This window comes from Uloborus diversus, chromosome 7, assembly GCF_026930045.1.
Source record: "Uloborus diversus isolate 005 chromosome 7, Udiv.v.3.1, whole genome shotgun sequence".
Lineage (NCBI taxonomy): Eukaryota > Metazoa > Arthropoda > Arachnida > Araneae > Uloboridae > Uloborus > Uloborus diversus.
In genome coordinates this window covers 19,787,865-19,802,314 of record NC_072737.1, presented here as the reverse complement: position 1 = coordinate 19,802,314, position 14,450 = coordinate 19,787,865, and the positions used below count along the sequence as shown (strand labels likewise).

At 35.8% G+C, this 14,450-nt stretch overlaps 1 protein-coding gene across 1 annotated transcript in view; it reads left to right on the top strand.

Annotated features, from left to right (window-relative positions):
* Positions 1 to 12,267, top strand: part of LOC129226320 (neprilysin-1-like) — a 30,210-nt gene extending 17,943 nt beyond the window's left edge. The window contains exons 5-9 of the mRNA XM_054860921.1: positions 769 to 945; positions 4,473 to 4,553; positions 5,815 to 5,942; positions 10,828 to 11,029; positions 12,160 to 12,267. Coding sequence (XP_054716896.1) covers positions 769 to 945; positions 4,473 to 4,553; positions 5,815 to 5,942; positions 10,828 to 11,029; positions 12,160 to 12,267 — 696 coding nt within the window. The remainder of the gene's footprint in view (positions 1 to 768; positions 946 to 4,472; positions 4,554 to 5,814; positions 5,943 to 10,827; positions 11,030 to 12,159) is intronic.
* The last annotated feature ends 2,183 nt before the right edge of the window (positions 12,268 to 14,450 follow it).

Genomic DNA, 14,450 nt, shown 5'->3' with positions numbered 1-14,450 from the left:
ACCACAGTCTGGACGTCCGTCCTAAGCCCATACTGACGTAAATGTGCAACGAGTGTGTGAACTTTTGAACACGGCGTGGTGTTTAAGTCTCTACCGAGGAGCAAAAGCCCTGGACTTATCGTAAACAATGGTGCAACGCATTGCTACGGAGAAGTTGTACATGCGGTAAGTCTGCGTGAAACTTGTGCCGAAAGTTCTGACTGAAGAAGGTCTGAGTCAACGCTCCCGTGTTGCCCTAGCCTTCCTACAGTCCAGGTTGTGGCCTCCTTACTTCTTCTTGTTTCCACTATTAAAATCAGCGCTGAAAAGGAAACATTTCGACTCCATCGAAGTCATCCAAGCACATGTCAAGGCAGCCCTTGCAGATATCTCGAAACAGGACTTCAGGGATGCCTTTTGAGGCATGGAAAAGCCGCCTACAGAAGTGCATTGTTGCAGGAGGTGCCTATTTTTAAGACTAATAGGCACTTATACCGACCAGCTCAAAAAATCTGTCTTTTTTAGCGAAAGCTCATTACTTTGGAATCGCACCATGTATGTTGTTTTCACTCTACATTAATTCACTTTGAGATATGATAAGACTCAAATTATGTTGTACAAAAGAACAGGAAAATTCGATTCGCATAATAATGTTAAATGAAGCAAAAAAGTTTGAAAACCGTCTGTAGACATCCAAAGACTTAACAAATACCTTCTAGGTTTAATTATGTTGTTTTATTTTGCAACCACTTGCAGAATTCTAAACTTTGAAATTTACTTTTCCTACAGTTGTCCCCAGGCGGTCCGCGGGAATCTATGCGCACTCCCGAAGACATTCGAAGCGATGTTCTTCTTCGTGACGGTATGAGAATCCAGTTCATCCGATTGGGGTCGTCTGAAGCAAAGGTGGGTTCCGAAGTAGAAGACATTGTGGGCATGGACGCCTATTTCGCGCAGGTGGAACAGGTAAGTAGTATTTACTTCACAGCTATGAAGTTCTTTTCGCCTTGCAAAGTGTCTTTTCGTCATACAGACGAAAAAACACTTTGCAAGAACTGGTCTTGAAGAACTTGCTTCAGAACTCGTCTTTTCGTCATACAGACGAAAAGACGAGTTCTGAATTTACCATGAACTATGCGGTCCCTCCTCCCCTTCCAAAGCTATTTTTGCAATCATTCTCTTGTTATCTGGGTAACCCCAAAGTAAACAGAAAAACCAAGGGAGAATAAATTCAGGGAGTAAAGTGTCTGTCAAAGGGAAATATTATGGCTAGTAGCTTGAAACCGTTACGCATGCCGTCTAAAACTGCTTGCAATTATTCGCATTGAATCAGCAAGTCTTCCGCTGATAAACTAGTGTGCAGCTGTAACATATACCCAGACCTAGGTTGTTTTGTTTCACCAGCAAAGAGCTCTTTGGTGATGAATCCGTAATTGAAATTTTGCCAATGGTGCCAAGTTTTGTGCAACAGTCGTTCCATTCGGCCAAAATAAGATAAGGCTGAACAGCAAGTCTTGGGCGTCAAAATTATCTAGTTTATCCAGTTGTGTTTCCATATTTGGCTCCCAAACTTCTTAATGTTGCCGTTATTGCTCTTTGCTCGATGTTGCTCCGTGGTCTCGCTTTCCGTGGGATATCATTTTAAAGGGTTGGACATTAACCTGATACATTTTACGACACTTCTATTCAAATTTTACCAAGAGCTACACTGGAAGAGAAACATTCTGCATAAGCTAGGAAAAAAAAAAGAGTTTAAACTTAAACTTCGAATTTTAGAACTTTCTTTCCATATGGGTCATTCCATACGAAATGAGCAAAATTCACAAAAAAGTGGTGGCCGCATGGTAACAGATTTTTATGAAATTTGGTATACAGGTTCCTTTTATGCCTGTATAAAAATATCTAAAATATTTTTGCTTAATATTTTTTATTTGAGTAGTTACATGCGATTGAAAATTGGTCCAATTGAATAGCATTCTCATTAATGCTAAATGTTGCATTTTTGAAGGCTTGTATCTGATTAACTATTTAATGAAAACATAAAAGTTATATGTTGTTGCAATCTATGGAGTAGAGTAATTAATCTGATATCAGTAAAAATTTCAAAGTTATTATAGTTGACTTTTAACCGAGTTTCAAAAACTGAAAATATTTCAGTTTTCTCATAATTAAGCATTTTATTTTTCAATCTCAATCTTTAAGGAATGCATTAACTTTGCTGGTATTAATACCCAATAATGTGCTTAGTATCATAAAAAAACTACCTTACTTTTGAAGTTGTATTTTAACTCCTTTGTCTTCAAAATCAGTTTTAAACTTAGTGACATTTTGTAAAATGATGATTTTCTCCTTCACATAGACACAAAAATTTAAATGAGGGAAAATTCAGACAACTTTAAAATTTTGCAAGAATATAGAGCTGTGTTTCTACTATTTGCTTGAAGAAACTCGAAATTGGTTTTCAATTTCCAAACTTAAAATAAAATTCAGAAAAATAGCATTTTCTTTGTGTTTTATGGGTCATCCATACAGATTTGACGAATGCGTGCGCTCGACCATTTTAAATTTTTTTTTTTTGAAATTCATATCCCTTAAAGCTGCATATGAAAGATGTTTAAAACCACTTTTATTTTTTCTCTCAACTGGACCTTTGATTTTTTAGAGGTCATCAAAAGGGATTTTCGTAGTCAAAAAAGGGACTTTTTGCATTTTGGCCAAAATCTATTTGAATTACATTTATAATAGTTAATTTAAAGCTTTGATGTTAAAGTGCAAGTTGATAGTCTTACATGCTGAATTACGTAGCTGTAAGTATTTAATTAATGGCAACAGGTTGAAGTTCAAGGTCAAATGTAAAAATTTTACTCATTTCAAAGGGGGATAACTCGCGTAGGGGACGGAAACACAAAATGAAATACAGCAAAAACTAATTACTGGAACCATGCTAAAAAGAATATGTAACTGTTGCTGTGTGTTTGGGTACCCTTTATAGATTACAGCCCCTCAAAAATCGGAAAAATGACATTTTTAAACCTCTGTTAACCAAAAGGGGATGAAGTTTATTTCGTCAAATATCTTATTCATGGATAAAACAAATTTCCTCAAACTCATAGTCCAATCTCAAATGCTATTGTGAATTACACAAAATGGTCCTCTGCCCATATCTTTAAACTTAGTATCTTCTCTAAGAGCTATTTTTTTTCCTATATCACGAATGGAGAGGAAAATTCAACACAATAATTAAGGAAACATTTCAGCAAGTACTTCATAAACATGCTTTTGAGAAAATGAAACTCGAAAGAAATGGTTAGTTTTGCTACACTTAGAATAAAAAGAAGTAACTAATGAAATTTTACCTTAGTTCAAGTTACTCTAGCAACAAAAATACTCTGATACCAATGATTAAAATTTACTAGCATCTAAAAGACACTTCAATGTGTTACGTAAAAAAAAAATTTAGTAAATTTAGAGCATTCCCTCATCTTCAAAAAAACATCTGAAATAGAGGAAAAAATGAAATTTTCGGAAATTTTTGATCTTTTAAAGTACGATTTCGTCATCAAGAAATTCATAAACAATTACGAAATTAGAGCAGATAGTCAGTTATAGATAGTAAAAATGATTCAGATTAAAAAAACTGTTAGTTTTTCATTAAAAGAGCTGGAAGAGTGAATTGAAATCTGAAGTAAATTGGCAAAATTTCAATCTTTGTTAATGTCTCAGATTCAAAAAAATATCCTAATAAATTTTACTTTGCTATTTCCCAATAGAGATTTGTTTATAGAATATGGAGATATTTATTTTTCAAGTGTACGTTTATAACTTATGGAGTTATTGAGTCACAAACTGTCCGCCATGAACTCTGAAAATTTAGGCTTAGCGTAAGCATCAACTTCTAATTTCAATAACAAAGCAACAAACAGTTTTTAAACTTCCATACTTTGCATTCCCTCATAGATATGCATGGTTTACCTAAATAAAAATTTTCATTGAAATCTGTGACATGTCAGCCACAGCTGATTTGCTCATTTCGCATGGAATGACCCATATACACATATATATATGTGTATGCGTGTGAACAGCATTTCAGTCGTCTTGACATACACAATTTGGACATAATAACACACAAACGCATGCACAGTCACGTCACTCCATAAATTTTATAGAACCCCTCTTTTTTTCACAATTCATGCTGTTTACACTTACTCATGACGTTGACATTGCGTGTTCTACAAACTCAAAGCTTTACGAAACATGTAAAGATACTTGTGCGTAAAAAATATTCATCGAATTGTTGACTGCTTTATTGTATTTTTATTTTAAAGTAAATAACTAACTACAGAATTAATTAGCTTTTTGGGCTATTAAAAACGATTTTCAAAAGGTGGTTTTATTGGAAATATGACATTAGTGTAAGTAAAGTAGTAATTTTAAAAACATTACAAAAGATGAATAGCTAATGTAACATATTTCCCCTCTTTTTAAACTTTCAGGATACGGATGTCGACTGCAACACCCTGGACCTTATTCCACCAGCAGATGTGGTAGGAGAGTTGCAGAGACTCATTCCTGAGGTAATTAAACTCATTAAAATGCATCCTTGGGGACGATTGACAGCTAAATCCGACCAAAGAAGATGCCGTTCGCTCGCAATGGACATTTTAAAAAAAATTGCTTATTTTGTTAAGCACATAGTGCTTAATAACTGCTACAGGTAGAGATTGTCTGTCGGTGTTTTAACGCTAGAAAGATAGAGGGGCCTGTGTGTGTTCCCATCTTAGTTTGTTGTTCCATAAATTGAATTAGAATTTACTGAACGTAATGGAACTTCTGACTTTCCATAACTATTTAAGTGGTTTTTTAAAAATTATTTAGTCATTCGCCTTAAGACAATGCAGTTATGGAACTTCATATCTAGAACTACAGGAGGAGCCACAATGGCCCCAGGAGTATTTTACGACAGAGACATTGTTCTTTTGGATCTATGAACAAGAAGTCTACCCAAACTAAACGAGCCTATACTTTAACGTACACCAACTTCGAATTTCTGGCACTGGATGTCTGTCATCTAAATGTTCTTCCTTCTGCTTTTGTACCATTTAATTCAGAGATGGTAATACTGCTAACTATGGATATTTGAAAATTGATTAATTTGGTGGGAAATATTCCTTGTACAATCTTAGAAAGGGTAAATTAAAATTTTGGTCAAATTGAAAAAAAAAAAAAAAAGAACATAAGTTAACGGCACCAGTAACAGACAATCTCAGTTTGGATTTAAATAAAAAGAATTTTAGGCGGGTAAAACTGGTGTTTTGCTGTGCCCCATAAATACACTGCAACCATCTAGCGTTATCAGAGTGAATCGTTTGAGCCAGTAAGTATTTACAAGGCAGTGGTGGAAGGTTAGGAGCAGCCACCACGAGGTCTGCCTGCGTTTTATGTTCACTTGAATTTAATAAGGTTTTAGACCTAAAAATTAAGAACTTTTGCTCATTTTGAAGAGAAAAGGAATTTGATCTATTAGTCATCCTTTCCTCATCCTATCTGTTACTGGGTGTCATCAGAATTGTTGGTGTCTGTTACTGAAGGTCTGACATTTCTTTTTTCGAAATTGAGCAATTAAAAAAAGAATGAACTCATTCAGAGGATCCAGAAGCAGCCAAACCATAGATGAGATGTAGTTGCATTAGAGAAAAATAGTTTAAAAGGCTCAAAAAATTGAGTTAACCTGAGAGCGACGTCTTAAGCATGTCTGTTACTGGTGCCGTTTCCCTAACATGTGCAAGACATTCCAAGTACACACTCGAATACGCGTTGGTGCTTGTTCCTTTTCAGGCAGATTGGAAGAGCATCATTTCAATAATTCAGGAAGCCGCTGGGCTGGTTCGCCCTTTCGCTGTCGAGCTGCACTGCCGAGCAAAGATCAGAGACTACATTGTGCACCTGGATGGACTACCGTTCAGGCAAGTAGAGTATTGGTTTTCAAAAAAAGAATCCAAAAATATGTTTTCCCCTTAAAAAAAAAAAGGTCCAGAAGCCACATGCTATGTACCAAAAGCTTGTTAAAGGTTTTTCCCCTGGTTTTCGGGTTGGCATACTACATCTCCTCAACACAGAACGATACATATGTGACCATTCAACATGTGTGACGATACATTTTGAAGCGGGTTAGTAGTGGAGGGGCCAAAATTCCACGGAAAGCGGCCATTTTGTCCCGCACGTGATGCTTCATATATGTCATAAAAAATTATTTAAAAGGACGATGAACAAAATTTTGTTGCTAAGAAATCACAAACGCATGTGTGACTTCTTAAGCAAAAGATTTCGTCATTACCTTTTAAAATTATTTCTTTTTTTATGAAATTTAGGAACTGTCACGTGCGGGACAAAATGACCATTTTCAATGCAATTGGCATGCACATATTTTTTTTTTCAATGGTTTAAATAATTATTTTTAAATTAATAAGCTATGTTTCCTTTACGTTGGAACCATAGCTTTCAAATCCTACAACTTGTTTCTTCATTGCTGTATTAATAGAGCAAAAATATTAGCTTATTCATAAGCAAGTTACCAGAGGTTCACTTTGGATGTCCCGCACGTGACGCATGTAAATAAATTTTATTTTAAATAACGAAATTGTGTAATTAGAATATAATTGTGTCAGGAGTATCTTTGTATCAAATGTAAAGATTAAAAAAAATTGCTCACCCGTTTCATTAAAATATTAAGAGATATGACGAAATGTTAATGAAATTTAAGCGTATTTTTGTCCCGCACGTGACGGTGGAATGGCCTGGAGGGTTTACTACGTGGCAATTGCGTTGAGAACCAACGAATATATGGGTTCCGAAAATACATGATTAATGTTACATAATTCTGTGTTTACATAATTCTGTGATAAACAAAGGATCCCCGAAATGCATTGTTACGGCCTCGAAAACTGTAGGTCCACCACTGGGTCTTAGAGGGGCGAATATAAAAGCATTTACAGTTTCAGAGTTCAGATAAGCCACGTTTAGGCATGCGTAGGACGAACAGTCAAAACAACCCAATGCGGAAAGCTGTCCGCCACTGTGTTTTAACACAGCAAACGTATACATTACATATTTACGTACATATAAGAGAATAATATAAATATGCATATACATTAGAAATATTTTATTACATCCGTTCCTGGAGAAAGTTAAAGCGGCACACTTGTTTAAACAAGTCGTCCTCTTCTAAATGCTTAAAAGATAAGTGTAAAAATAATTCAAATTTCATTTTTAATTCAGTTTTATGATTTAGTTATCAAGGCCTGATTACTGAATAAGCCAACTTAGGACACCCCTGCCTCTTATAGGCTCCCAAACGGCTAAAATTGTAAGGTTTGACTGCAGGGGGCCTTCAAAACAGTGCTTGACCTAGGGTCTTCGGACATTTTAATCGGCTCCTATCAGTTATACAGTTCCTCTTTACTCCTCGAATCTACAAATTGGTACCTCAGAGTCAGACTAACATAAGCCCAACAAAGTTGATTTTCATGTTATTATTGCATTTTATAAAGAATCTTATTCCACAAAGAGCAATAAGAACGTAATTCCATTAAAGAAATTTCTTCATACTTTTTTACCAATGCTATAAGAGCACGTGTATCAACCTTTGTATGCATCACACAGACAAACGTTTTTATACTCTCCTCCAAAGTAATGACAATGTGACTGACCTACGATAGTCTTGCTTTAGGGTACTGATATTATGAAGTTAAAACAATAGGTTGGAGCGAAAACACTCGAAGAAAAGTGTTTCTCTCATTTAATTAGCCTGTATGCGGAAAAGTTGCCACCTATAAGTGTAATCATGCCACTGAAATTTCAGCTTCCTACGGCAATATCTTTAGCTGTCCATTTGCAATAGAAATTTCTAAGAAATTCTAAAATTTAAGGAGTTTTACTTTAACTCTTCGCAAGTTTTCTCTTAGGGAAAAAAAAAAAAAAAAAAAACAAGATTTGATTCAGTGGAGGTGACTGCATAGAGAGGTAAATAACACCACCACCTTCTTTTAGTCTTCAAAAATCTAGGTTAATTGTTTTCTAGAACACTACATTATTGACTCTTAGTTTCAAATTTAGGTAGTGAAATTCTAGATGCTATCCTTGATCGTATAAATCCGTCTCGAACGTCATTTCCACATACGGCTGCTGATGCATTAGTAATTAATTTAACGCAGTGTTCTACTGCTTGTGAATGGCACGGGTATTTTAAAACAGTAATATCCTTATCAGGAAAATCCAAAATTATCTGGTGCAGTTCATTATCAGAAATAGATTTCGTAACTGGTGGTTCAGTAAGTTTAACTGAATTCCAGTTAATTAAATCCGTATTAGCTCTCTGCGTTGAAATTTACTACTGGAATCTTGAATTTTCGAACATTGTTAACGAGTTTAGCCATTTTTCTACATTTTAAAACTCTTTGAGGATCCAACTGTCTCACTTGTATTTGACTATCAAACAGCATTGATAGTAGAATGTTCTCTAGATATCCGAAATACGCGTTTCTCTGCAGTGTTCTATCTACCATGTTCTTAAGCTCTTCAGGCAGAAATCTAGATTTTTTAATGATGTTGTAAAAATATTGACTACCATACCGACATGATGATTCAGATTTAATATCAAACCACGTACATCCGTATACTCTCATAACATATTGTGTTAAAATTTTCAAGTTCTCCGATGGGTCTCTTGTTGAAATATACAACTGCAAAATTCTATTTGCTGTCGTTAACCATCTGGAATGACTCATTTTTGCAGGATTCTTTCGTGACAAGTTAAATGAAATTTTTCCGTTTGAAATTCCAGTACAAATTTCGTAGAGATAATCGTTGATCTGTACTAAGTTCATTAAACGCAATTTCAGGCAACGTTACTTCTACTTTTTCAAAGTTAACTACAATCATCTTTTCACATGTGATTAAAGTTTTTTCCCAATTTCTCCACAATATTCTTTAGGGCCCGAAGTTTTTCCGCCCAAATGTTGCAGTAAATGGCTTAGAGGTAATTCATTAGTATGTAATAAGCAAATAAACCACTGCAAAGGTCGTCCAACAGCAAGCTCAATTTGTCTCATGACTCCATTTTTAAATCCTGTATTGACTACTGTTCCGTCGCTACCAACAACTTGAAACTTAGAAATGTCAACATTTTTCTCTAAAAAAAAATAATATGCTTGTTTTAATGCCATTAGAAGCACCAGAAACAGGAGTAATATGGCCAATGTATACTTTGACCCAGGTTCAGAAACTAAAACAACATGCTCTTCTGTTATTGTCCTTGTAAATATCTAAATGTCGCTTTTTCTTATTTAATTTGAATTAAAGTTCTATCTTTTCGACAGTCGAAGTATATTCCGTATTCTCCTGATAAAGGGAGCTCATCATCTTTCCTTTTCAAGTCAATGCGGTTTTTATTTCTTTCTCTTCTTATTTTACTACGATCGATTACTTTAGAAGGATCTTCTTTCGTAATTATTCCTATATCTTTTAAAGCTGCATTTATAAGAATTGACGCTGATCTAAACGGACCCACCAATTCTGTCACAAGCCTGTGCTACATTTGGGAGTCTAGTTCTCATTTGCGAAGTTGAAGGGGAATCTTGACCTATAATTTTGCTTTTCTTTTTAAGGTATTTATAGTCAAAAATCGTATTTTCAGTTTCATGTGAAGAACATGAAGAATCCAAAATAAGTTCCATATTAGGAGAAATTCTACGACCTGCGCTTTCCATACTATCGTGCTGTTGAGCTTTTTAGCCCTTTCTGCTGCTTTTTCTCTCCGTTTCGGTCTTTTTTCAATCATTTTGCTTGCTTTAATATCAACATTTCCAATTACCATTCTACGAAATGTTCTTTGATCAGTTAAAAATGCTCTTTTGTCTACAGGCACTTTAAACTTACTGTTACATGGTGAAATATCAAACAGATTTTCTTCACCTAATTTTCTAAAAGACACAGTATTTTTCGAAACATTTAGTACACCTTCTCTTTTTAAATGTCTCTTAACATTACGATATTTCACATGATATTTTCTTACCTTATTATTTATTTGTTGATCCGTTACAGTAGGAAAAGAAAAGAACTTTCCCCCATAAGCATTTAAGGTCTTCCATTAAACGGTAACACACATCAACAAAAGAAGATTCCTATCTATTTCTTTTTAAAAATTCCTGACGTATGTATAAGTAATGTCTTATAACATCTGCATACGTAGGTAGAATATTATCTTTGAAGATTTTCGGAGCTCCAAACACTGGACAAAAGTCTTGTGATCGAGTATTAGGTATTTTGAAATGCCGTGAGTACTCACTAAACATAAACAAGAAAAATCGCTATAACATTATGTACACTTAATAGAACTCTCTAACGATAAAAAGACAGTTAACTCAAAATAAAAAACGCAATTGACTGTAATGAACTAAGTTAGCGTTAAGTAAACATTAGTCGGCTAGGAAAAGCATGCGCAAGCGCAATGCACATTTGAAGATCATCTTGCAATTCCCAAGGTCATTCAAGTATTCATTGACTATTTACTTTATTTAATAAGGTTTAGTTTTAACTATTCGTAGCTTCAAATGAGAGATGTTATGTTTTATCATTCCGTTTTTGTCATTTTGGTGCGAAATTAGGTAAAATACTCAAAATTGATGGTCAAATGGGCAGCTAAAGATATTATTTGATTTAGCTGAAATTTTGCATGACAAATAGGCTTGGTAAAAGGCAACTTTCCCACATACAGGCTTTACATATTTCTTACTTTCATTTTTTCACTCCACCCTATTGTACAAGCTTTTAAACATTTTAATTGTTTTGCAGGAGTCTATACAATTACCTCGGATGGCGATTTTTCTCTAAATTCTCCCACTACATGGGGCCTGATTTTATGCAGCCTCGCTCGGAAAAAGGGTACGGCGTCGTGCCCAGGTGGAGAAGTTGCTTGGCGCTGATCGAAAAGTTCGCAGGTCCGGCCCTGGCTGATGCTCTCACAGCTCAACAAGAAGAGAAAATCCACGCAAAAGTAAGTTCTTTTTTAAGATAGAACCACCTGCTGTTTTTTATTAAAATCGTACATCGTCCACCTCCGCTTTTGGAAATCAGAAGTCCTAATTTTTGTCTTTTTGAAACACAAATATAGGGTGGACATAAAAAATCGACCCTGCTTTAAAGTCGTTTAGCGGCCAAACTATTGATCAGGAAATAACGAAATTTTGTGCGAAGCATAATAAAATTATGGGAATTTGTTCGAGAGGGTAAAAGGATCGGCTTTAATACATTATCTAAAACCATAACAGTTCTGCTATCCGTAAATGAAGTTTTCATACAATACTATTTTTTTTACTTAAGTGCTTTTAGATTTTTTGAGCAATCACATTGCTTATTTTTCTCATTTGACTGTTTTGAATTCCTTTGATTTTATTTTCCCCCCGCCTCCCTCTGCAGCACCACCGTCGACCGGCCTCCCGATGCTGCTCCTCTAGCGAAAATCCGTCTAAAGGTTGCGTCTATATCCTACACTCACACACACCTACACACACACATACCCACACACACACTCATGCCTGCACACAGACACAAACACACACGCCTACATACACACACGCACATACACACGCCTACACCCACACACACCTACACATACGCACCCACACATACCCACACAATCATGCCTGCACACAGACACAAACACATACATACATACACATACATTCACGCACATACACACACCTACACACACACCTACACACACATACGGCACCTACACATACCCACACAATCATGCCTGCACACACACACAAACACACACATACATACACATACATACACGCACATACACACACCTACACACACACACGCACATACACACGCCTACACACACATACGGCACCTACACATACCCACACAATCATGCCTGTACACAAACACAAACACACACATACCCACACAATCGTGCCTGCACACAGACACACATACACACACGCATACACACACACACTTACAAACACACACGCCTACACACACACACACACACGTGATTGCGAAAAACATAATTCGAATTCAAGATGTCAAAATTCAAATTAATATTTATTTATTTATTTATTTATTTATTTATTTTTGTCTACATAAGCTCATACATTTATTTCCTAACAGGCCAATGAAATTGTGAATGCTACTTTGTCTACCACGGAGAGGCTGCTGTCAGGAGCAAGGTGGCTTTCATCTTCGGAAAAGTCCAGGATATTGCAAAAGGTTGTATAATGAACAGATTCCACTCAGTTTCGTATTTTTTTTTTTTTTTTTCAATATATTTCTGACATGTTTAGACAAAATGTTTCAGAAACTCGGTTACGTCATTTAATAATTGAAAAAAAAAAGTAATTAATTTAAACTAAAAGAGAATAAATAAATGATGGCTAAATAAAAGAAAAAAATGAATTCGTCAGCTATAAAGTGAAGTTTTTGCTAATAAGGGTATTTACAGTTATGTTCTGAAACATTGCTTTTTCTTTTCTTTTTGAAGCGTTCTTCTATTCTTTTATTGTTTTTTTTTTTTTTTTTTTTTTTTTTTACCTTTTTGAATTTCTATATTGTGTAATTGATTACTCCGTGTTTCTTCGCATTCTCGGAAAACCGGAAATCTCTGATTGTCAAACAATGGTTTCTGTAACGTAAATAAAAATGAACATCTCTTCTCGCAGCATCCCGTAAGCGTAAAAGTTGACCTTGGCCCTGTTCACTTTCCAGGACGGAGGGGCATTCTCGCACTCCAGCGACAACCCCATCCGCAATTCGAAGAATAAATAACTTCTTATGATATTATTTTCTCAGCTAGGAATAAAATGTCTACGCCCCCCCCCCCCATTCTTGTTTACCAATCTACCGTTCACAACGGTAGTAGCTTTTCACTTTTCTATGATGTTTAACGCGCGGATTCGAAAAAATTATATTGGTTTGGCTCAAACGCTTAGAAAATCCTTGAAAAAAAATCTAGTGATTTTTAAATTTCACGGAAAGTCCACAAGCTAGGTAAACCAAACTCGGTGAGTCGGGGGTTGTGCATACAAATAAGATGCTAAATGCAGCTCACAGATCTTCGGTCATTCGCAGTCACATCATTTGGGGGTTTGACAGCCAGCGAATTGATATGATAGTGTCAAACAGCTTGATGAATTACGCTGTTAATTTTTTCGTGAGATCTTTTCAGTGGATGTTGAAATTGATGTTGTTTTTCGATTACAATTGAAAGTTTAAAAAAAAAAAAAAATGCTACTGACACAGCAGGCGGCTAATCTACTGTATTAAAACCTGGCTGCATTTATCTATGTTTGTCATCCTATTTTCTCGAAAAGGGTAGCGATTAGAGGTTCGAACTGAATATCGTAAGAATGGAAATTTTAGGATCACATGGATAGCACCGTCTCATTCAATTAGGCATGTTTTCTTGTATTTTGATGCTTTTTCCTATGAAATGCATTGATTTCATTCCCATTGTGCCCCCCCCCCCCCTCTCAGAAAACTTTGAAACGACTGGCCTGATGAAGTCTGTCTGCATTGATGATCACGAAAATGGAGTTTGGTAGGAAAAAAAGATACCTTGCTATTAAAGCGGAAGCAAAAGAGCTTATTATAGACTACAAACTGTTCTAATGAAAATAAGTCTACATTTCAAGTTCGCAAAATAATCACTTGAGGAGATAATCTTGTAGAAATATAGATGAAGTACTTTTTAATTTTTTCTCGACGAAAAGTATTTCTTAATTAAGGTTATACACGCTTCCTGAAACTTCAATGACTTTAGTGCTATGGTACAGCAGTGCCCACACCTTTATTCACAGGTGCTTCAAAATACAGGGTGTTTCAAAATGAATAGCGGGGTTTTAACATGCTATTATATTTATTACACCAAACTTACAGCCACAAGTGATATATCAAATGAAAGAGAAACTCAAACAGTTTTGTTTGTTGGCATCAGTGCGCATGCTAACTGGTACTTCTTATCTGGATACTTTAAAGCTATGGCTCTTCCCTTAACTGACACAAGATGAACCAGAAAACTTCATCTTTCAGCAAGATGGTGCGCCGCCTCACTGGCATAATGAGGTACGCGATTGGCTTAATCTAACTGTACCCGACCGTTGGATTGGTCGTAAGGGGCCTAATGACAGGGCTTGTTTCCCACTGCCTCCACGGTCACCCGACCTAACGCCGTGTGATTTCTATCTTTTGGGGGTTTATTAAAGACCATATGTATGTGCCTCCACTGCCAGCCGACCTTCCCGAATTAATCAACAGGATTGAAGCAGCTGTTGCAGCAATTACTAATGAGACACTCATCAACGTTTGGGAAGAACTCGCATATCGTCTTGACGTGTGCCGAGTGACGAATGGTGCTCACATTGAACACTTGCAGGCTATTATGTAAAACTGTTTGAGTTTCTGTT